General features: G+C 44.0%; 3 protein-coding genes across 6 annotated transcripts; 2 read left to right on the top strand and 1 right to left on the bottom strand.

Annotated features, from left to right (window-relative positions):
- Positions 1-1708: 1708 nt before the first annotated feature.
- Positions 1709-6499, top strand: LOC136518682 (uncharacterized). Of its 3 annotated transcripts, none has more exons than XM_066512364.1 (7): positions 1709-2424; positions 3493-3802; positions 4181-4233; positions 4323-4387; positions 4477-4555; positions 5354-5650; positions 6264-6499. In XM_066512364.1, exons 2-7 carry the CDS (start codon positions 3567-3569, stop codon positions 6362-6364), a joined length of 831 nt encoding a protein of 276 aa, XP_066368461.1. In that variant the 5' UTR covers positions 1709-2424; positions 3493-3566; the 3' UTR covers positions 6365-6499. The 3 variants fall into 3 exon arrangements, with proteins under 3 accessions (XP_066368461.1, XP_066368460.1, XP_066368462.1); XM_066512363.1 differs by having other exon boundaries at positions 1709-2665; XM_066512365.1 differs by lacking the exon at positions 1709-2424 and adding an exon at positions 3040-3492 and having other exon boundaries at positions 3567-3802.
- An 8317-nt stretch (positions 6500-14816) lies between these two features.
- LOC136515780 (classical arabinogalactan protein 4-like) lies at positions 14817-15182 on the top strand. The gene has a single exon (XM_066509278.1). It carries the CDS (start codon positions 14817-14819, stop codon positions 15180-15182), a length of 366 nt encoding a protein of 121 aa, XP_066365375.1.
- Positions 15183-17351: 2169 nt separating this feature from the next.
- LOC136516444 (protein transport protein SEC23 D-like) lies at positions 17352-23224 on the bottom strand. 2 transcript variants are annotated; one of them, XM_066509837.1, is made up of 14 exons: positions 22763-23224; positions 22617-22688; positions 22202-22255; positions 21914-22089; positions 21645-21831; positions 21351-21496; positions 21120-21274; positions 20927-21008; positions 20729-20844; positions 20077-20172; positions 19355-19478; positions 18634-18899; positions 18126-18340; positions 17352-17911 (listed from the first exon to the last, which is right to left on the bottom strand). In XM_066509837.1, exons 1-14 carry the CDS (start codon positions 23088-23090, stop codon positions 17682-17684), a joined length of 2247 nt encoding a protein of 748 aa, XP_066365934.1. In that variant the 5' UTR covers positions 23091-23224; the 3' UTR covers positions 17352-17681. The 2 variants fall into 2 exon arrangements, with proteins under 2 accessions (XP_066365934.1, XP_066365935.1); XM_066509838.1 differs by having other exon boundaries at positions 21914-22127; positions 22763-22828.
- Between the last annotated feature and the right edge of the window lie 1582 nt (positions 23225-24806).

Below are 24806 nucleotides of genomic sequence, written 5' to 3'. Positions count from 1 at the left end.
GGTTTGTTCTCTTGGTTTCTGCTTTGGTACATCAGCTCTCGCTTCTCGCTAGCTAGATTTGATTATCGATCGATCGATGTGACGGGACAAGGAACGACTGGACGGAAGAGATGGTCGTTTCGTCGCGCAAGTAGTAGGCACGCTGCCGTGTTGTCCGGCGATTGCGGGGCTGGGAATAAACACAACTGGCAGTTGGATGCGTCAAGCAGCTGACCTTGACGAAACATGGAAAAAAAAAAGTGCTACTACTACTACGAGCAGTGCCAGAGTGCCTCAAGCTATGACCGGTCGATATCGATCTATTCTTGACAGGTTGTTGACGTACCTGGACTGGTACTGTTGCCGTCAATGGTGTATAATTGTACTGTACGTACTCAAGCGAAAGCTCTCTGGCAAGATTATTCTAGCTGTGCTCCTGTTCTCTCCAACAAATTAATTAAGTTTGCCGCTTCCGAGGCTGCATAGTGATAACAGATTAACATATATATATATACCGGCGGGCAGCAGTTCTTTAAAGTTTAAACTTGTTCAAAAAATATCACATGCTCCCTCCGTTCTAAACTATAAGTTGTTCTGATTTCTTCAAGATACATACTTTTTGCTACCACACATAGGTATATATTATGTCTAAACAGCTATTTATCTAAAAAAAGTCAGAACGACTTACAATTTGAAATGGAGTGAGTAGATATCACATAATAAATGCATCTCAATAATCATGGTACACAAGCACACTAGTATTTTACACAAGTCATTTTTTTTCTTTCATCGCTTCTATGTTCTAGGAGTCTAAGTCCGAGCGTGTCGTCCACGAGGAATATTAATTACCATCTATATAAAAAGAATCAAGATTTTGTTTGGTCTTTTATATCCAAATCCCTCAGAGGTTACTAGCCTCTGAATTGGTGCTTGTACCAAACTATTGTGCTGCAGCCCAATTTATCATGATGAATAATGCGGATATAAGGCACACACGAGCATCATGCATGCTACCTCTTGATGGTGTCTGGAGACCGGTGGCGGAGCCAAGGCCCAGCCACCATTGGTCGCTGCATGGGCTCCCCTATTGGTAACACGTTAGCCCAAGTGCCCAACAAGGCCTAGTATACCTACTTACAAAGATGAGCGGAGGGGCACCTCCATGGAAGCATTAGAGATATAAAGACACGTCGAATAGGCGGCTTTCTAGAATATACACGTACGTTCTATTTAGTTGGTGCGTTAGATAGAAATTCCACGACTCAGATGAAGCGCGTCACAATCAGCCTTTCTCCGTGCATTCAGCAGTGGATAGATGAAACAAGTGGACGCATTCAATGAAGTAGGGCTTCCCTGGTGATTGTACGCGGCACGCAAATGGACGGTGGCGCGTAGCAGGTGACGGTGGATTCTCAGCATGCATGGCCGGTGCCTAATCATGGTGGTCGGCACGCATGCGAGTATGCGTGCGTGCATGCTGCTGGAGCCTTGCTTGCTTTGCATGCATGCATAAGCTATCTGTTTGTGTGTGTGGGTGCACTGCTGACACTTGCTCGCTTGTATGCTTGCTGCTACTACGTGCGTGCATATGTGAGCCGCGGGTGAGTTTTCCCCCTACGCCTCCTCCCTCCCTCCCTCCCTCTCTGCTCTCGACCTCCTCTCTCTCTCTCTCTTTGCCTCTCTCTCTCCACGCGACGGCGCATCCAGGCGGATAGGACGAGGCGGCAGCGCACCGGCCGGCCAGGGCGGCCAATGGCACGGGGGGCCCGGCGGCGCCTCTCTCTCTTCCTCTCCCTCTCCCTCTCTCCAGATCTGCGGCCACATCGGTAGGCCTCCGATGCACCGGCGTGGCCAGGCCCCCGCGGTGGGCGTAGCCGCCTCCCCTCCCCCCCCCCCCCGCTGCACGCATCTCTCTCGCGCGCCTTCGCTTTCGGGGTGGCGGCGCGCCGCCAGGCCGCGAGCGCCGGCGGATCCCCGCTACGTGTGCGCGGCGCACCAGCATGAGCACGCCCGGGGTCCGTGCCTCCGACACGGCGCTAGCTGCTAAGCGGGCACCGCCGGTGGCCACGGCTCGCCCATGGGGGTGGCTGGTGCAGGTGGTCTACGCGGCTCCACTGTTTGCTCGCGTTATTTGCTCGCATGTTGGCTCCCGGCCCCCTCCCTCGCTTTACCTCTATTCAACCCTCCTTCCCTTGCATAATTTTTCACTGCATGTGAGATTTGGAGGGGGAATCTTGGTCAAAAGAGGCAAATGAACAAGGGAAGTTCAGTTTCAGCCTAGATCTATTTTTGTCCCCTTGTCTTACCAGTTTGCATGCTACTAAGGATTGTTTTGCGTTTTGTAGGTTGTGGCCTGCTCGGCTCGGTTGGATCTTGAGAGCACGCAATTATTGTGCCATGGATCTGAGCATGTGACCTTCAACATTGCAGTCGCAATGGTTTCTGGTTCGTTGTCTGCATTTTGGTCGCCTGCAATGATGAATACACTTTTCTCTTGCCGTTACATTTTACTTTGAGGGAATGGGCTACTGCAGTGATGATTATTGTAGTGTTTGATGCAATGATCATGAGCGATCTTTCCATGGTCTACATCTCTTCCTTCTTTCTCATGACTAATGAGGCAATGCTCATGAGCTATGATGATTCTTCCTTCGTTTTGCATCTCTTTGCTGTGTCCATAACTGAGGTAATGATCATAGGCTGTTCTATTTTTGCCATCTCTTTGTACCTGTTCTGTGGTAATTGAGGCGATGGTCAATTGGTTGTTCCTGATTTTTAATGCATCTCTTCCTACCTGTTCTAATTTGTGTGGTTTGGAGACACCAATGAGGAGTAATATTTATTGCCTATTCAGTCACGGACTATGCGGCTGCAATTATCTCTTTGTTATGAAATCTCGGTTTCTGATGACGCTGCCTGTGATGATTTCCTCCTTTGTATACTCTGATGATTGCCTATCATATTTCACTCATACTTGCTTATGATCATTGTCTGTGATGTTAATACACACGATTTGTGTAATCTGAGATTATGTTTACCGTCTGTGAACTGATAGTTATATTCTTGTTCTTTCTAGCCTTGTAATCATTGTTTGTGACCGTGGCTTCCTCACGCCAAATTATATACTGTTGGTTCTGAGCACATGCCCTATTCCTAATGATTACATTGTCAGGCTTCTGTTTTCCCTGCTCCTTTGAGTTTTCTGTACAATTAAATTATGCGCGCTGTTGTTATGTGAAGTTAGGTGGATTTTACATTGCTTTTGATCCACTACTTTTGGTTCTTTTATCCAACCCTTTATGTGTTTCGTTTGCTTTTGGTCAAAGTGGTCTTCTAAAACCAGACATGGGCTGCGCCCGCTGTTGAATACTCTGCTCCAGGAGAGCTGTGTTTCCAATCCTATCCATCGGAATCAGCCTATTGCCTGATTTTAATTGCTTTTTTCCTGTGTTTATCTTGCATCTGATTTAGTCTCCTTCGTTCACCTGCTGACCTTGCTGGCCTTGACTGCAGGTTAACACGGTACCAGACATGTTTTATTTTGCGAATTTTTCCCATTCCACATCCATCTAACTCTGTATAGTTAGATGGGTGTCGCCGGCAAGGAGGGCGCGCCATCGGCCGCCGCGGTGCCCCCTGGGACGCTGATGCGGGTGGTGGAGCGTGCCGGGCCCGGGCTGCGGGTCACGCGCATGGCCGTGCCGCTGCGGGACACCGAGGAGGAGGACCTGCTCGACCGCCTCGATCCCTGCCTTGATTTCATCGATGAGGGCAGGAAGGTCGGGAATGTCCTCGTCCATTGCTTTGCTGGAGTGTCGAGGAGGTAGGCGTCTGGAGCGTTGCCATTTTCTGATTTCATTTTGTGGGTAAAGTTAGGATTTCTATTTTGGAACAGTCATGTTTAGCAATGGAATTAGGTTCGGCATGGTAGTAGTGGCATAGCAGTTCGAATTTGATTTAAAGGTGTGAAATTTGACCAAACCAATTGGTAGCGCGATGACACTGAATGTTTGGGAATTGTGACACAAACCACTTGGAGCAGGCTGCTGACTGCTTCACAATTGAGAATCGGAATTGGACTTACCTATGTAGCGTTTCTATTTAGTAAATTGATTTGCACAAACCTGTTCACTTGTAATATTGTCAATTCCTATTTGCATCTTTGTATATCTATTCATAATTTATGTCAAACTTACTGCAGCGCTTCCATCATTGTTGCTTATCTTATGAGATCAGACCAGAAATCTTTTGAAGGTCCGAACTCTCTTTTCCTGGAAAGAGAACATCTATCTTTTCATCTCCTATACTTGAATTTTACTCATGTTGCCTTTTTTTCTTCCCAGATGCATTAAAAGCTTTGAAGGAGATTTCTGAGTCGGCATGCCCGAATGATGGTTTTCTTGACCACGTGAGATTTGCTCATGATCTGCTGGCAGCAATGCAGCATATGAACTCCTGTAATGTTTGTTGCTTAGCTGAACGTTCTGTGCCCTGCAGCTGAAATTGTTTGAAGAAATGGGCTTCAAGGTTGATACTTCAAGTCCTTTGTACAAGAGATTCCGCTTAAAGTTATTAGGTTAGTCCTGATCCATTTTGGTTAAAGTGGTGTTTACTAGTTGTCGTGACATAATTTTGAGTTAATAGGCATTCTCCACTTTTCGCGGGGTATTCTCTATGTTTTATTTGTTTGGTCGCTCCTTAACTACTCTCACTAAGAATAGTGCAAGTTAGTTTCACATGTGTGGTTTAGGTAGACCAATAGACCAGATACATGCTTTCAAAGGAAACTTGCTGACACTGATCGTGAAATGTCTTCCTTATGAATTTTAATGGTGCACAATTGGCAATTGATAGAAAATCATTTTGTGTTCCAGAGCGATCCCTGATTCACGGTGCAGAGCGTTCAGAATTTTTTTCCTGATAATTTGTCTCATGACCAGCGAGTTCCTACCTGCACTTATGTATCAATAAATATGAAGTGTTGTACGGTTAGGACTTTGGATATGTAGCTGCACCGGAAATAAATAGAAATGTGTTTCAGTATTTTTTCCCTCTCAAAATAAAAAAAGTCAAAATGGTCGATTGATCAGTCTTAATCTGATAGAAGTTTGAGCATTCAACAATACTATCAGTTCATCAAATAGAATTGGCCATTAGCAGATAGTAATCCTTATTCAATATGGAGCAGTTGTACTCTTTGTCAATCTTTTATCATGAGATTTTTCTTCCTATGCTAGGTTGTTACTCAGAAATCTGTTTGCTGCATGGTCATGAACATTCTTGATTTTTTTTTGCAAGTACAAAAGTACCTTTTAATTTCAATTTATTTCAACAAACATGTATTATGTAACCTAGCATGTGTTTCCTTTCGCAGGTCAATCCTACAAATTTGGGGAGAAAATAGGCAGCTATATGTTTGAAGATGACCCTGGCCTTGCTCCGCAGTCTGGCTCTTGTCAAGATTCTTCAAAGGCTGAGCAACGTAAAACAGCTTACCGCTGCAGGAAATGCAGGAGAGTTATTGCTGTAGAGGACAATGTTGTAAGTCATGTTCCTGGTGAGGGTGAATCTTGCTTTGATTGGAACCGAAGGAAGAGTGGTCATCCATACAACAACGAAGAACAAGATTGCTCATCTTTGTTTGTCGAACCTCTGAAATGGATGACTCCAGGTAGGTTGTTGTTATTACCTTCCTCTTGGAGTATGAATCTGCATGGCCCATGAAATAGTTATTTGTGTTGCGGAAAAAAAATCATAGAAGCCTTGCACATATGGTTGTTTCCCATTGAATATAATATATTTTCATGATTTGATGCTTAGCCCTTGTTTAATTCCACCCCAACTTTCAAAAAGTTGCTACAGTACCTGTCACATCGAATGTTTGTGGCCCGTGCATGGAGCATTAAATGTAGACGAAAAGAAAAACTAATTGCACAGTTTGGTGGGAAATTGCGAGACGAACGTTTTGAGCCTAATTAGTCCATGTTTGAATACTATTTGCCAAATAAAAACGAACGTGCTACAGTAACCCCAAAATACAAATTCCTACAACTAAACACAGCCTTATAGGTCATCTTATAATAACTGAAACCTGAATAGTGAATATACTTGATGTTTGAGCAGTTGTACACCTGTTTGGTCTTAGTAGCGATTTTATTGCCCCATCCTTTTGTTAACTAAACCTTACATGGTTTCACCTGCCTTTGTTCACCTAGCAGTGATAGGCATGACTAAGTTTGAGACGGTCAATAGGGCATCAGTATAAGTATTTGTCACTTTTACAGGTGGAGCAGCATTCCAGGAATCTCAGAGCTATCTTGTGACAAATTCAAGGAATTGTGTATTGTGTAAATATCAGAGACACAAGCACAAAAGAAAATATTAAAATAATTATTCTGAAACAATGATAAGATTGCATAGGATACACATACAGACTGACAAGTATTATTGGGGGCAGCGAGACTGGAAAACTACCTTCTAGATGAAAAATGGCCTTCTGAAGAAGGAAAGCCATCACCTGTACTGATCTTCTGAGACGTTTTCTTTTTCTTATTCCCATTACCATCAAAGTATGGGAGGACACGGTGGTAGCAGGCATATAACCATATAAATGCATTATCACTGCCATATATATGGTCTAAGTACTACCACGTGAAACGGTTCCACATAGACTGATACCCCACGGCAAAGTCAGTAAAAATAATATTGCATATTACAGCCACTATAGTATCCCTCGTAAATGTTAAAGTGTAGCCTGTCTGAACTTTATTTAGTTATTACTGACAAGGAACTCACATGGATACCCAACACTGATACTATGCTAGCTACGTAAAAATTTAACCACAATGACAATTGCAAAGGACCTCGCATCACAATATAGCTGGTATAGGAATTACGCCGCTATTTATTTGGTGAATGTAATAAATAACTTAATCATGCGTAGTCAAGTTGTGGACAGGCCCTATGCCCTCGAAATTTGAATAAATCCACGAAACTTGAATATTTATCCAACTCTTCTTATTTCAACAACTATCTCAGGGCCTCTCGTAGGGTAGCGGGCGCATTACAAGGATATGCAATATGATTGATGCCACCATAGTAGGAATTAGGATAGCAAAGATGGTCATGGTGAGCTCATCTTCATCTAAGCACATCTTGAGAGTATTAGCTTCTTGCTTCTGACAATGTACTCCGGCTCCTGCTTGATTTTTTCTTTGATAGTCTTCAGCTTGCAACACTTATCTCAGGCTTTTTCTTAAAATGTTGAAATAGGTTGGCATTTGAATAGGGGGCTTATGTTGATGATTAGTGTTGAGTGTGGAGTGTCTTGTTGTGAAGGGGGTATAGGCGATTGACGGCGGGTTTAGAGGGTGGGTGCGCGCCATTATCGGTGGCACTGAGCAGCATTAAGGGCCGATGGAATCAGGTTTGTGGGGACAGCAGCGGCAACATCGGGCCAATGGAGGTGACATCACGAGCGGTGTCGTGGGGCGGTGGTGCGACGTGCGGTGGGTGGCGGTGCAGAAGAGACAACGGCGTGACGCTGAGAGGACGGCACCAGTGTGCGGGAAAAGAGCGTGGGTGAGTGGCCACTGGCGGTGCACGCGGCTTTAATTTGCATGCGGTCTGCTGTGCGCTTTGCTGGTTGCATGGGTGTGGAGTAAATGTAGCTAACTCGGGCGCACCCAAGCAACCGAGAAGTGGAGGCGGCATGGAAGGAAAACACAGGCGGGTCATGAGGTGGGGAGAGCGCCGGCCATGGTGCGCTCCCTGCGCGAGCTTGAGTGAAGGGACGAAAAAGGAGGGGAGAGGGGTTCGCTCGACGAGGAGGTGTGCGAGCGGACGTGCCCCAAAAGAAGAAAAAGGAGGGGTCCGGTACGGGGCGAGGGCGAGAGTCGAGAGCCGACAGGGTGCGGGAAAAGGAGAGAAAACGAACCGTGCGAGTGAACAAGGCGAGTGCGGCATAGCCAAACGAGAGCTGAACGCAAGTGGGTCCCGGTATCGACAACGTCCGCAGGTGTCGATGCATGCGTAGCGCGGTCAAACCGGACACTGGGATTGGGACATGGCGTCAATTTAAGCGTTTCGATCACTCCAGACTACTCGAATAATAACTTTTCCGCACTCGCAGTCCTCGTGCACTTTGCGCTTCTCCTTTTCCTGGCCTCTGGTCCGGTCTTGATCCTCGCCCTCGTCCCCGTACCAGACCTCCCTCCCTTCTTTCTTCTTTTGGGGACACGGCCGCCCGCACGCCTCCCTCGTCGAGCAAACCCTCTCTCCTCTCCTTTATTCCCCCCTCCGCTTGCTTGTGCAGGGAGCGCACCATGGCCAAATGTATCCCCACAGCGTGAACCGGCAGTGTATCCCATCCATGTCGTCTCCACTTCTGGTGCGCTGCGCCCCATCTCCGTTCGACACTATAAGATGCCCTTGGTCCTTGCTCTTCTTCTTCATCCCCATCCCTCTCGAATCCGAAGCAGAGCTACGAGATCCAATCGTCATTGTGGAACTAGGTTCGTCTGACAGAGGTGATGGTGTAATCTGAGAATGGTGTAATCTGAGAAGGGATATGGTTTTTGAATAAGTTCAAGTCTACCGTTGGTTAGTTTGGTCTTAGGGTTCACGATGTTTGACTTCTCAGTCTCCTGTTTCTGGATCTATTGGTCATACGCCATGTTTTGGATAATCATTATCATGTTGTTTCTCTATTGCCCTCGTCTATCCCGACTTCTGGAGTAAGCCTTGGTTGTACTAGGTTGCTCTTAACCATGTAACTTTAAATCTCGGTGTAATTTAGTGTTCGACACCGTGTAATTCTAGATTTACGAAATGTGTTGTAGCTTTGTCTAAGGGGAGTGGATCCTAATTCACTCTTTTATAAACCCTCGTGTTACGACACGTACTTGTGTTGTAGTTTTTGCTCTTTCCACCTATAATATAATCCTAGGCAATGTTGTGCTTTTGAATCTAAGTGTGTTAGTTGCTTGAGCCCAACTCCATCAAATACTTCTTTCCACTAACATGTCATTGATTTGCTGGCCTAGACTAGGCACCATGTAATGACAATCAACCTCTATGTTCGTTTACAACATTGTAATAAAAAAATCCATGTTACCTTTCCTTCACATATTTTTCCATTTAATGTACCAAATAGACCAACCTTTCGTAGCAACGCGATGAGAAAACATATTAGACATATGAGCCATATTTTCCAAGATTTTTCCTATACCAAGCACATCACCCGCAGCGAAGCGCGGGCAGGAGTTGCTAGTAACATAATAGCGAGAGTGGAGACCGAGAATGAAGAAGTGGTGCCAAGGAGAGATGAGGAGGTCGAGGCAACGTCATCACTCCATGGCGAGGAGCTGATGCTACCTCTCAAAATAGGTTTCTATAGGTAGTAGATAATCGCCTCTAGAAATATATCCCTACTCTCCAGTGGCGAATCTAGGATTTTAACTTTAGGTATGCCGCCAAAAAAAATTCATATACAATTTGATAAATCTATTTTAGCAATTAAGTAACAATTGTAAATTTTACAACGTGATTTGGTATACATGCACTAAGTAACATGATAAGGCTTAAATTCAAGGATTAAGTTGAAACCATCTACTAAATACAATATAAATAGTTTAAAAGCCATACCGATAGTTTAAATATAGGCATAAAAGAGTACCAGAGGCTTACAATGCTATTTTTTCATACTGTTTTATTCGACGCTTTCCAAGGAATATGAATGTCTTACTATATCTTCTTCATCAACCAGATCAACCACCGGTCTTCACCACTAGTTCAACCTGATCAGGTGGAGGATTAGAAGGTTCAACTGGCTATGAATGTTACCAAATAGCTACGAATGTAGAAAATAATTTTCTAAAAAACACGATGAGCAAAGATTAAAATTTACCTAACCAAAATAGCGAATCAAGACGATAAGTCCTGACTGGCGCCACCGTATATTCTGTAGACAGGACGTGAAAATTAGACGGCGATCCTCCGATCTAGCATTCAGAGCATGGCGGAGGGCGGCATGGCACCAGGGGCCGTGGCCGGCCAGGGTGTCACAGACTCACCTGTCAGGCGGCGACGCACGTGTTCCTCCGTGGCTTCCCGTCTGATCGAGATTAGATTAGGAAATTCGAAGGGTCATATACGGAGCGCACATACCAGACGTTTGGACTTTGGAGAATTAGAGTTCCCTTGCCACATGGACCACGTCAGTGCATCATATGGGCCTCCCGTCATCACGTGATGGTGTCCACGTATGTTTTTTTTTCTTTTTAACAAATACAGCGTATATATAATATAATAGTATATATACTACTGCTGTCTAGGTTTGCAGGGTATGCCGGTGCATACTCGGCATACCCCGTGGCTACGTCACTGTTTGCAAGGCGAGATAGTTGAATGTGCTAGTTGGATATTCTAGTGGGTGCTGATATGGACACTTTGCATGGCAAGATAAATCGCTAGTTGGACACGTACTACGTAGAGACTCTTACCTGTTCACAAACACCACCTATGAAGGTACGCATGTTCATCTTATCTCTATGATAACTTCTGAATAGCTGAGATAGAGTCGGCAGATCTCGAGATTGACAAAATGACTATATATTTCTTGATATCATTGGATACGTCCTGTACTATAATAATATCTTTATATCTTTTAGTAAATATAGGAAAATACGATCATGTGCTGAAAGACTTGAACCTAGATAGACAGATTTCGCCACGAGAAACCCAACCAGTTAAGCTGTACTCGCTTCTCAAACTATGATATACATAGCCAGGAGCAAAGCCAGGAATTTAACATTGGTGATATTATCAACAAGGTACGACAACAACAAACTTTTCAATGATGAAACAATATTTTTCTCTTACAATATTTTAGCATAAGCATCAACATAAGCCAAATTTCTGTATAAACGAACAGGGTGAATGGAGATACATATATAGAGAGACACACGCATACGCTCCACTTTGATAAAGATTACAAGAATGTTCTGTTACATAAACATAAATGTACTATGAAGATAAAATAATATACATGTTAATTACAATATCTAATTGTGATCTCTAAGAGCTGATACTGTGGTTCGACGAAGCTCGGCTTCAAAAGTTTTATTCATACTCCACAAACCTATAGATGTGCATGAGCCCGACAGCCCGACACGAGGCCCGTTTTTTTTGGCCTGGCCCAAGCACGGTCCAGCCCGATGGCTAGCAGGCCCAGACTGGCACGGTCCGAGGGAGCAGGCCGTGCCTGGGCCTTACCTCAGGCACATGGGCTGGCACGGCCCGGCCCGTAAAATGGCCAAAGGTCCAACAACAGCCCAACAGGCCAGCCCTCCTCTCTTAACCCTACCGCCTACCCTCTCCCTCCCCCGCCGCCGCACTCTGCTCTCTGTCGCCCAGTCGCTCGCCTCGCCTCCTCCCCGCTCTCGCTCGCTCCCTCTCTTCTTCGCGACTCGCTAGCGGGGTGCGCCGCCGTGGGCTCCTCTCCTCCTGCCGCCACCTCCCACCTCCACTCCAACCCGTCGCCGCACTCCCTACTGCTCGCGGTCGCGGTCGCGAGTCGGCATCACGACTCGCTCGCCATGTCGCCTCCCCGCCCCACTCTCTCTCCCGCACGACTCGCCTCCCTGCCGGCCACCGCACTCTCCCGACTCGCCTCCGTGGCCCCCAGCGGCGAGCCGCCGACGGTGGCTACCGCCTCCTCACCGCCCCGCACTGCCGTCGACGGTGGCCGCCTCCTCCTCACCGCCATGCGCTGCTGTTCCTCCCCATGCCTCCTCTGCGCAGATTCGGCCTCGTTCTCCGTGGATCCGGCCTCCTCATCGCTCATCATCCGCGGATCCAGCCAAAGTCGAGGTGCGGAGAGGTTGGGGATGGAGAGGTCGCGTCGTCCACGGCCTTCGCAACGACGGCAGCCTAGCCTCCCCCTCTCTCTCTCTGTCGGTGTAGTGGGCCGGCCCGGCGCGAAAAACGGCCCAACAGGCCGTGCCTGGGCCGTCGGCTAGGCACGAAGCCCATGGCGGCACGGCCCACAGGGCACGTCGTGCCTTGTCGGCCCGACCCCCATCGGGTCGTGCCGGCCCGTTGCCGTGCCGTGCCGGGCCGGGCCGGCCCGTTGGACATCTATGCACAAACCAGAGTGCACAGGGGACAAAAAGGTAGATGGTTGAAAATCTCTATTAAAATAAGAGAAATGGACCATGCGTTTTTTACTTTTGAGAGTTTATAGATTCAGATGAAAATCCTAAAAGATTTATTTATGGATCTAGAGGAAAATAGATGAAAACTTTAGGGACGTACGATACATTTTACTCTTTTAATAAAATGAAAAATTAGAAAAAAAAATATGGTTGAAAATACCTATTATTAAAATTATTACTCTTTTAATAAAAAAAGAAAAATAGGAAAAAATATGGTTGAAAATACCTATTATTAAAATTTAAATTAAAAAACTTAACATGAGATATAAAATATGACAGCTGTGGGATTTGGACCCACGCCCTTTCAGACCAGAGACTAAATCTGGCGCCTTAGACCACTCGGCCACACTGTCACAATTGTACTTTATTTTGTATTATGGTACTTTTGTACGAATGAGTAACCTTGACATAAACATAATGCATAAGAACGATACAACGGAACAGTGGCGGATGCACGATGCGGGATAAGGGGGGCTAAAACAATGGAGATGTTGATTTGCATGAAGATTTAATGGTAAAATCAAGCTTTTGCTACAGTGATTAGGCTTGAAATCAAGACATTAGGGAGGGCTGGAGCCCCCCCAGCCCCCCCTTTGGATCCGCCACTGCAACGGAATGTATAGTTATTGTGCACTCACCGAACGATTTGTGGATCGAAGATTTATTCAACGACTAACATCTGTTCTAATATGTTTTAAATCGAACTTCATACCATCATTTGACGTGTGTTTGAACCATACTTCATATTATCACTAAACACATGTTCTAATTTGTGTAAGCACGAGCCATGAGTCCAGGTCACATTTAGAGGGTCATGAGGCCGTCCTGAGAAGTGAAAAAGACAAACATGAGAATATATTCTTTCTTTAAGATTAGACATAGATTCAATACACAAGGTTAGGTATTTAAAAATGGAACGGCTAACTTCATATGGCCCTTAGACTGGCCTCGGTGACCCACACGTGTGCTAAGACTATCTTTTCCATAACTTAATTCTAGAATCCGCGAACTAAACAATATCTGATTTTTTGTGAAACTGTAAGTAAGTCTTCGATTCATCACAACACTCCTTAGCTGATGCATGACATGTTTATTGAAGTATTAGTCGCATAGTGCATATGGGGATGAGGGCCTGTTTGGCCCAGTGGCATAGCCACGGGGTATGCCGGGTATGCACCGGCATACCCTGCAAACCTAGACAGCAGTAGTATATATACTATTATATTGTATATACGCTGTATTTGTTAAAAAGAAAAAAAACATATGTGGACACCATCACGTGATGACGGGAGGCCCATATGATGCACTGAGGCGGCTCATGTGGCAAGGGAACTCTAATTCTCCAAAGTCCAAACGTCCGATATGTGCGCTCCGTATATGACCCTTCGAATTTCCTAATCTAATCTCGATCAGACGGGGAGCCACGGAGGAACACGTGCGTCGCCGCCTGACAGGTGAGTCTGTGACGCCCTGGCCGGCCGCGGCCCCTGGTGCCATGCCGCCCTCCGCCATGCTCTGAATGCTGGATCAGAGGATCGCCGTCTAATGTCCACGTCCTATCTACAGAATATACGGTGGCGCCAGTCAGGACTTATCGTCTTAATTCGCTATTTTGGTTAGGTAAATTTTAATCTTTGCTCATCGTGTTTTTTAGAAAATTATTTTCTACATTCGTAGCTATTTGGTAACATTCATAGCCAGTTGAACCTTCTAATCCTCCACCTGATCAGGTTGAACTAGTGGTGAAGACCGGTGGTTGATCTGGTTGATGAAGAAGATATAGTAAGACATTCATATTCCTTGGAAAGCGTCAAATAAAACAGTATGGAAAAATAGCATTGTAAGCATCTGATACTCTTTTATGCCTATATTTAAACTATCGGTATGGCTTTTGAACTATTTATATTGTATTTAGTAGATGGTTTCAACTTAATCCTTGGATTTTAAGCCTTATCATGTTATTTAGTGCATGTATACCAAATCACGTTGTAAAATTTACAATTGTTACTTAATTGCTAAAATAGATTTATCAAATTGTATATGAATTTTTTTTACGGCATACCTAAAGTTAAAATCCTAGATTCGCCACTGCTTGCAAAGTGTCAACATCATCCACTAACACATCCAACTAATGCATGACATTATGTCTTCATTCAAACTATTCACATTAGCAAACCACATCATTTAACATATATTTAGTTGTCCACATCAGAATATTAAAAAACATCCACTAACCTGTAATATGATATTTATTCAATTATATTAGTAAATATAAGTAGTATAATTTAAACGAAAGAATAATAAAGAGCTGCTCCTGTTTGATGAGCAATTTTGGGCGGGGCTGACGCGCACTCACGCTGGACGCAGCTCAGAAACGAGGAATTAGAGCCTCATCAACGCACCCCTAAAAATCGCGTTACTCGCCTTCCATATTCTCTCCGTTATCAAATGCTTGCCATTCCGCGCCACGATCGACCTGTGTATAAAATGCTCAGTCATGCGCCGCCTCAGTGCGTCACGGCCTTGTGCATTCTTCACCTTGTCATTCGCATCAAGGCCGTCTCTGCCCCCCTTTCTCGAGTTGCTAAGCGCGCGCAGAGAACGCCAAAGCTCCGATCCGCCATGGCACTGTCGCCGGCGAGAGTTCGCTCGGTTCTCATGCCCCTGCTGCTCGTGGCCGTGGTTGCTGCCGCCGTTGCTGCGGCGCCGGCCGTGACAGCGGCCGACTCGAAGTGGACGGCGCCCAGGGACCGCCACGGAGAGCACTCCCACAAGGCCCCGGCGCCAGCGCTGCCTTCGGCGGCTGCGCCAGCCGTGGCGCCTCCCACCCCGGGGGCGGCGGCGACGCCTGGCCCAGCGACGCCACCTCAGCGAGCGGAGGCGCCCGCCCCATCGCCTGACCACAGCGGCGGTGCGGCTGCTGTGCCGTTCGCGTGGCTAACTGCGCTCCTGGTCGCCGCCGGCGTGGCCGCTGCGACGATGGTCTGAAACTCCGAATGCGGCATTGATCGATTTGTCCGGGGGAGTAATTCCGCTGGTTCTACTAGCCTACTATCAATATAAGCATGCTTTCCTTTGCTGTGTTCGTGGTTTTTTTTTACTGCGGTGCAGTGTTGGTCATAATGTAATAACTACTCGGTATTATCTGAACAACTTGTGTATGCCATGCTCTACGGTTAATACGTAGAATTTGATTGCGTTGTATGTGCAATAAGGAAGAATCTTTTGCGCACGTATAGAGTTTCTCGCGGAAGAGGAACACACTGAAAACTAACTGAGAAATCGGCGACGAACATCAGTCATGATTGATCGAGTTTTGCAGTGCCCATCCCCTACATTGCGTGCCTCACCACGTCCGCTGGATCATCTTTCTGCACACGGTAATTCAACAATGACAGGTCCTTGTTTCTAAAAAAAAAGCACAAAACCATAAATTATGACATGCATGGATCGGAGAATCTCGCCAAACGTGTCGTGGTCCGCTTGATTCTTATCACCACACCAAATTCATATCATCGCGAAAATGAACTACAAACACGATTTTACGTATCGTGGTGGCCTCGCCACCGCTCGTTTTTAGGAACGCGTGGTGGGAGATCGTGATCTCAAACAGGATCTAAGTTGTGACAAAAAATAGAGTCGTTTATTTAGTTGGTAGCCAAACTTTAGCTAAGTTATCGTAAACTGAGTATGGCTATTGCTTGAATCACTACGCAAATGCAGCCTACGCGGTTTGACGAAAATATGTGATAATTGTTTGGCAACTGGTAACATTGCCCCCTAGTTAACCTATATAGAGGATACCTGGTACTCTTAACTCGTAAGGATTCCTCATCGGATGGTTTAGGACGAAGAAACCTTTCAAACTTTAATGTTAGGGACCCATTTTTTATTCTTGACTTGACTTGATCTCTATGTTTTTCAAAGAGGTTGAGATTGACGACCTTTGCATGGATATATTTTTTTTCATTTTTCTCTGAGATTTCCCAGTTTTTCTCTATGTTTTTCAACGTGTGTTGTGCTATTATAAAAATGATATTTTGAACATGATATTCACAACATTCTTTTTTAGGTTAGAAGAGATGCAGTTCCATGTTTCACAAAAATAGAAATTAAATAAAAAGTAAATTACAACTAGCATACAATATTTTGTATGGTGATATCACTTTGGTCAAAGAGGTTGCATAACGTGTAAAGCAATGCATGAATTTGTCGATTATGTGCATATACGGTTATATATGTATGCCACCTGATAAATTTTGCCACCATAGCAAATGTTATGGACGATTTTATGCACGTAATCCTCTGATATATTTTGCCACCAGGCAAATATTGTGGACGGTTTTATGCACGTAATTCTCCGATATATTTTGCCACTATGTGGCAAATATTGTGGACGGTTTTATGCACGTAATCATGTATACCTTTGTTTTTCCTTCTCAACGGGTTTTATACGAACATAATAACTGGCGGTCGGTTTCCTTTTCTTGATGATCCGCTTGCCCCTTTTAACAGATCGCCGCCTGAAGGTAGCAAGCAGCACCTAAAATCGAATCGGCAAAGAGTTCTTAGCAACCTTTATCGTTGAGTAGAGCCATGTCGACGCGTACAAGATGGACTACCCTCCCTCTCGGTTAATGTTCGTAACTGTTCTTCTATTTTTATCCTTGCAAATTCAGTTTTGACCTATCAGACCTTCGGCTCACCGTGGTCAATGCCGACAGATGAAAACAGAAAATGCACGAACACAAGCAGGTGAATGGTTACGAACAGTAATCAAGGAGTTCTTGTATATGTCGACAGGGCTCCATCAAATCGAAGGTCGCTAGGAACCCTTTGCCGATCTGGTCGGAGCGTCGTTTGTTACCTCCATGCGACGATCTATTGAAAAGGACGCGCCAATAGCCAAAAAAAAAAAAAAAAAAAAAAAAAAAAACTACACTCAAAAACCCCATGAGGGAGAACAAAGCAAGGAGACTACGTGCATAAAACCGTCCACATCATCTACCATGCTGGCAAAATATACTATGTTTGCGTACATGTGACCATAGATAAACTTATTTGACAAGTTCACACATTTCCTTACCTGTTTTGCAACTTGCTGGATCAAAGTGATACAACCATAAAAGTTGTATTGTGGATGCAATTTACTCAGAATAGACAGCAGCACTGGTATCAAAGTTTGAATTCTCCAAAAATTCAGACAGCCAGGTTCCCACGGTGTATTGTTTAGTAAAACTCGTCTCTTTTAGTATAGAGAGACAGGCCTGCTACCACTGTACCAGAAAGGTTTCTCTGACTAATCAAGCCTAAAGCATATTGACAGAAGCAACCATATACTAGAAAGGCTTCTCCTTTTATTATTCATTGACATTGCTTCTCCATTTTGGCTATCTAAGTTTCAGTTAACTAATACGACATTAATTAAGGTTAAAAGCATCCCAGTCGATAGTCTGCAGCAGAACCAAAAGGCTAATCCAGCTGAAACTAACTTCCAATTTCTTCCTGGATGATTTCTCCTGCAACATTCCTCACGCTCTCACGGAAGGCTACAAAACCTGAACCAGTTGTAAAGCCTGATGATCCATCAACATCTTGTTCTTCAATCAGATAGCTCTCAAACAATGTTGAATCATCATTCCCTCCATGGATGAATGTAAGCTTTGGGGTTATACATCTGTCCTGCTTCAGTCTATTGATCGTTGTTCTCAAAAGACCTACATGGTATGTAGAAAGAATCAGCAGCTGAAACAAGCAAGTACTAGTGCTTCTATCTATGCTCTCAACAACAAAAGGAAGACTTTCAAGAATATTATTAGCCACGACTACACCAAACAATATTCTTTGGAGCTTTATGCAATTCTTTTCTTTTGGAAAGCATATATGTACTACTCAAAACATGAACAACAAAATGCAAAACCATGTACTTACAGTCACGGGGTGGAGGAAAAGGAATTGAAGGATCAGCAGTTGACGAATAGTAAACAATAAGGTTGGTAAATGTGTCGAGAAGAAATAATGGGCACTCGCTCATTATTAGAGCAGCACGGCTCAGAGTGTGTCGCGGGAACGCTTGCTTGTCAGGTGAGGAATACGATACTAAAACCGGATATATGGCTTTAGCTAGAGAAGATGGCTCCAGTGCACTGCAAAAAAAAGGCTCAAACTTGTGAATTTGGAGTTAGAATATTTGTTCGCATTAGTTGAGTACGGGATAAGAGATCATCAAAGCAGGAATGGTCTACAATTTTTTGTTCTCAAAGTGAGCAACTCAACATGGAATGTTTTACATATTTTACATTTGTTTCAGAGATTCATGAATAATATTCTAACTAAACAAGCCTTCTTTGGAGTAAAACTAATCAAAGTTTAATATAAGGAAAATTCTATGCAAGATATGCTGCAAACCAGAACATAGCGAATTTAAAACACTATAAACCTGAAAAGGCATTGTAGATATATCCTGTAATCTGGGTGTACGCCTTCTTCATGCAAGCGAAGAAGAGGACTTCTCAGCAATGCAAAAACAAGTTGAGGTATCGTTTGAAGCTGTGGGCACTGCGAGAAGTCAATGTCTATGCCCGATAGCGGAGTTCGCACATCAGAGCTCAGGGCCTGATTATACCGGGCTGCAAGGAGGGATAGCCAAGCATGCACTTGATGCCTGCCTTCTCTAACACCTTTATCCAAGGATTCTAAAATAACCTGGAAACAGTGTACGGGGGAACATTTAGTGCATATCACCATATGAAGATGAAGTAGTAGAAGGATCCATTTTTTAAAAAAATAAAAGGAATCATAGCGTTTTATTGCCTTTTATCAGAGTTTAATGCTTGCCAATATGCAAACATCTAAAATCATTGACTAATCTGAGAACATTTTTTATTAAGAAAATCATGTTGATACTACCAGTTAAAGGTCAGCAAAGGAGAATCTCCCTGACAGAAGGTTCACTGGTCCTTGTTCCCAATTAATCAACGATATCACAGAATTTCTAATACTAACAACAAATCTTGATATTAATCACCTCTAATCAATTGCTATAAGCTGTATTTTTCTATTTCAATTCATTCTGCATGACTTGTAGAGGAAATAATATACTTGATTTAAACCAAAAACAAACATAATTACATTATGTTGCTGGAACTAAATAAGATTACCTTATGAACAAGGATATGCAGTACAACCTCTGGATCTACACTGTCATAAATTTCACTGATATTACTAGCTGGACGGTACTGCAATGTTCTTATTCTCAACCGCCTCTTTAGACAGAACTTGTAACTGCAAAGGTATAACATTACAAGAACAGCAAGGACAGCAACAAAATAAAACTGAAGTAGGCGAACTTGTGAAAAGTAAAGGATGTTAATATGATTCACTTTATGTACTGTTCTCTTGTTGAGTTGCTGTTATTATGATAGTTAGTTTGATAAGAAACCAGAAATTTAATAGTTGCAAAGTCCAAAAAAATAACTGGATAAAAAATATCGATAGTTGAAGAGAGAACGCATGTAACAGGCTAGTTATCAGTTGAATGGACTGAATATTAGTTGGATCAAAAAAGATATTGATTTCTTTTTTATGGAAAACTTCATGGTAGGCCACTTCTCTGCATACTTATAAAATGTATAGGTAACAAATGCAGATGTATTAAGGATAGGGGTATGTGCAAGCCCAGTGACTAAAGAATTCAAATTGTTATAGTCCCTGATACATACTATCATTTTATTAATGTGTTAAGCTTGATGAGTGCCAGCTAACTAGAGAACATTTCTGCTTGAACTATCTTTTCCACTGAACATGAACACAGGTATAGTAACTGTAAGGCATGCAAGAACCTTGTTAACTATAACAAAGCAATTTCTTGTCTCCTATGTACCTTGCAGGTGATTGTGATCCATTGCCTGATGTCTCCTTGACAGGTTCAATCACACTGTACTGAAAAGCGATCTGCACAACAGCAGGATCTGTGTGCCTGTAAATATAAATCACATTAGTTAACCACCATTAACACGTACTCCCTCCGTTCCAAATTATAAGACATTTTGGCTTTTCTAGATACATTGTTTTTACTATGTATCTAGACATAATGACTATCTAAGTGCATAGCAAAAGCTGCGTATCTAGAAAAGTCAAAACATCTTATAATTTGGAATGGAGAGAATATGAAACATGATCATCAATTAATAGGATCCAGCAAACAAGGTTACCATGCCTTCATATATATACATTTGAGGAAAATTAGGGCTTCTTTTTTAAAAGAGTTGCTGTTTCTTGTGAGGATTTTCTACAGGTGAACAGCTAAAATGCACATTTCATTTAACTATCATGCTCATAGAAATTATTTCTTCAAACTGTTTAGGCAATGTAGCTTCATTTAGTAGCACACTAGCAGCAAACTAGATTAAGCGCAACGAGAAAATTCTGATTCTGGTAGTATCTTCCTTTTAAGAGGAGATCAAATATTTCCTTTAACAATTACATATTTAGTAGCAAGTAACCAATTACAGGGTTAAGTTAAAACAATATACCTGGAGAAACCGTTGTTATGGGCAAACTCAAAGTCATATGCATAAGTGGCAAATGAATCACAGCAGATGATGTGTTGCACATTTTCATATTGAGGGTCAGGGAAGAAATGCCCATACTGTCAGAAGGATGAATGTATTACAAATTGGCTACACATATATAGTAGGGTTAAAGTGAACATAAATAGCTTGAGTACTTACAGAATTGCCTGGTTCAAAATCTGAAGATGTTCTCAGCCTTAGAACACAACCAAATGCATAGGGTCGACTTAGCAAGCGGTATCTGTTAGTAGGAGTTGCAAGAAAGAAAAGACCATTCACATTTATTAGGAAATTTGGCTGGTGGAATTTTCTGAATAGAACACATACAAAATATTCATTCAATCAAACATACATGTCTTGGGGGAGTGTTGAATCATCTGTATTTGCATAAAGAAATAAAGATCCACCACTTTCGATACTTAAAAACTTCAATGAAGCCAAATCTGTGTATTCATCAGTTACAGCAAATATGTCTATGCATACTCCTGATTGAACAGCAACAGCTGCCTGTTTCAATTTTTCAATAAGATCAATACATGGCAGAGAAAGTCAAATCAACTGTAAATTTTAGACTCATGCTTACTAGGTCTCTGTAGAAAGGTATCTGTTCAGGGAGTAATGCAAGGTCAGCATCTACCCCTTTACTAGCATATTGCTCCCCATATCTCCTGGTATCTAGCAGACCACATCCATAATCAGGAGCACCAGACAGAAAAGCAAATACCCGAGCTGTTCTCCAACAAGGAACAAAAGTAAATTAGGCATAAAGCTACTGGTAACTAGGTTGTTTGCAAACATACAGCATCTTATAAGTTATGAAGGTTATTGCCTGATTGACACCAGATTTTCATGAGATCTGGAAAGTGCGTTGACCTACCTAAAGCAAAAGTAGAGCCATATTCTGAACTTAGGTACTCAATTAAAGCAGACATGGCTGTCCCAAAACCTCGTCCGCCAAGCAAAACAGTATCCTCTTCCTGCCCAGAAGCAGCCCCTCTCTCCCATGAAGATGTAGGTCGCAGTGTCTCCAGGGCAGCAGCAATTCGATCCTTGCATGTGTCAACCTGCACATAAATTATCTTGCCATTAGGCAATAAGTTAATGTCTAAATCTCTTTGTAATTCAGCTGATAGCTTTGTGACATACTGGGGCCAAAAAAGAGTGTAGGGGCATGGCATCTTCAAGGGCAACAGGCAGGCCATCTTCTTCTAAGTCCGGAGGAATAAAAATATTTTTCACGAGTGGAATCGGACCTTGGACATCATACAACCCAATCTTGTGGCTGAATGTCATAAGCCCAAATAGGGAGCCCGGAATAAGAGCTGTTGCATGGTGAAAACCCAAATGAAGGAGGATCAAACTGAATTCACAAATACCACAGTTATTCGATGAACCAAAAAATTCAGGAAGTTCAGAATGATCAGAATTCCATACCTTCTAGGGCTGCAAGAAGCGCACTCTTGATAAGTTCCAGGAACTCTTCGGAACCTAAAGGCATTCAGAGTTGGCAACAATCAAGTCCCAGATTACTTCATAGCACATCACACAAGATCAACAGACTATATCTGGCAATCCAAAAGAAAAATTTGCTGAGTGCATGATTAGCATTGAATGATGTGCCAAACCTAGGCAATTATTTTTCCTCTTTCCGTTTTGTTGTTTGCTTTGGAATAGACAAATGTGAGAATTTAGCAAGGTCCGTTCATTGTCTTGTGTTCTTTTTATTCCGAAAACATATTGACATTTTTCAATCTAGTTGGGTTCTTTGGGTATGACCTAGAATTCACATATTAAGGTAACTTCCCACATCAAATGGACTGGGATAGAATTCCATGATCGGAAGACTTACATGCGAGATCCACTGCGGCAACATAAACAGGCAGCGCCTGCACGCCGTCTCCTCCGCCCTCTGCCTCATCCACTGCACGAATTCAACCTACAGGTCAAAATTCATCCCACATCACGCGGCGTGGAGGCAGCTGCATGTCGTAGTACCTGGGATCTCGAGGTCGACGAAAGAGGAGTTGAGCTCGGGGCACGCGCCGGGACGCTGGAACCGTCGCTCGGTCTCGTCGTCGAATCCGTTGAGCGTGCCGCAGAGCGCGCAGGTCCAGCCCCAGCGCTCCAGATCGCAGTGGCTGCTCAGGTACGCCCAGCAGTGCTCGCAGCGTGGGACGCGGTCCCCGCCGGCGCCGGTGGTCGGGGGCTGGCCGCGCTCGTCGGCGGCGGCGAAGGGCGTCACGGCGACGCCCCACTGGACGGCGCACGACTCCAGCGCCTCCGGCGTGGCCGGGAAGCGGGAGACCGTGGCTCGCACCGCCATGGCCGACGCAGCGGGGAGGTGGGCGATTCCGACGGGGAAGACCAGCCGGACCAGGCGGCCAGCGGAGGAGGCGAGGGGCGCGAGTCGTCGGGACTCGGGAGTTGCGGGCCTTGCTGCTGCAAACAGTCTGAGTGTCTGACACGCTGGGGCTACACATGGGGAATGGAGATGGATTCCCCATCACTGGTCAGAGATGGATCACGACCGTTCACACGCAATCGGACGCTTGTTCGGAGTTTAAGTTACGTCACCGAGGTCAAGGTAGCACACACCCACTGTTTTTCTGCCGACCCCCCGGCCGGCCCGCCCGCCCGCCCGCCCGCAGCTGAAACTGAAAGAGTGACGTCACACAGAAGACGAACAGAAAATCTTCAACTTATGCTTTGTTTGATACGGCATAGGAGCTGTTTGAATCTATTAGCACTGAAAATAAAAATAAAAATAATAGGTTTAAATAGACCTAGTAATTATTAGCTAGAAGACTAATAACTATTAATATTTTCACTAGCGGTTTAGAGTTATTAAGAGTGTGTTTGGTTGAGGTGTGGTTTCTGAAAAAGTTGTTGTAAGCTGTGGACTATGAAAAACTGCTGTGGGTTATGGACGGTAGAAAAGTTGAAAGTTATTTAGTTGTGACTTCTGAAAAAAAAACTGTTGTTAGTGGATTCCTCGTATCATTCATGACCCCACATGTCAACCACTAATGCATATTTCTCCTTTCTTTTCTAGGCTCCACACGAAGCAGATGAGGCTAGCGAGGGGTGGTGCTCCGGGAGGAGCTCATAGTCGGCCGTGCTAGTGGGGCTTTGGTGAGGAGTTCACACCTCGCACTCCACTGCGAGTGCGGAGCTCTTGCCTCTCTGCTTGCGGCCGGGGAGGCGGAGAGGGGAGTCGTCGCCAGCCGTCGATGAGGGAATTCCAGACGGGAGGGATACGACGGGGACGAAGAAGGAAAGCTGATCACTTGCTCGGGAGAGAAGACACTTGCTCAAAAAAGAAAACGAATCTACGCTTCATAAAGATGGCAGGTGGGTAATTTAGACGAATCTTTCTCCCCCACAGTCGGTGGGCGCAGGCCCTCAGGGTATATGAATTTTGTACTACACAAAAGTTGTTTTATTGAAAGTCGGTCCTTAGTAGCTCTTAGGTTAGCTTTTGGTTTTTGGGAGCCAAAATAGGTTGGAAAGCCAACTAAAGAAACCCTAATAAGTGCTAATAGTTTATATACACCTTCAACTCGCTATTCAACTACCTATTAGCAGGTGGATCCAAAGAGCTTCTTACTAAAAGTTGCTATCTATTGCTACGCCCTCTATCCTAACATATAAGGTATCTATAAATAATTTTAGATATTACGTGGTAAGATAAATGACGCATATAACCTTCTCTTATTACTATATTTAGGTCGGTGATAGACATTTAAGTGTGCATGTGAGAGCATCTTCAAGAGATTAGCCAAATCGTTTTCTAAAAGTAAATTAGGTTATTATTAAACAAAAAATGTCTCCAATAGACTCTATAAATGACTCTTTAAATTTAGTAGCTCTCCATCCAACCTTATTTGCTCTCTACTTTTGGATAGTCTACCTCACTGGCCATTCAGCCTCTTGGTTTTACAGAGTCTGTTGGAGTACTATAGTATTTTTTTTATCAAATCTATTTTAGAGAGTAGCTAAATCAGTAAATTTGGTTAATGTTTTTAGCTAATCTCTTGGA

Source organism: Miscanthus floridulus, chromosome 17 (genome assembly GCF_019320115.1).
Source record: "Miscanthus floridulus cultivar M001 chromosome 17, ASM1932011v1, whole genome shotgun sequence".
Classification (NCBI taxonomy): Eukaryota; Viridiplantae; Streptophyta; class Magnoliopsida; order Poales; family Poaceae; genus Miscanthus; species Miscanthus floridulus.
This window is presented reverse-complemented; position numbering and strand designations above follow the sequence as displayed.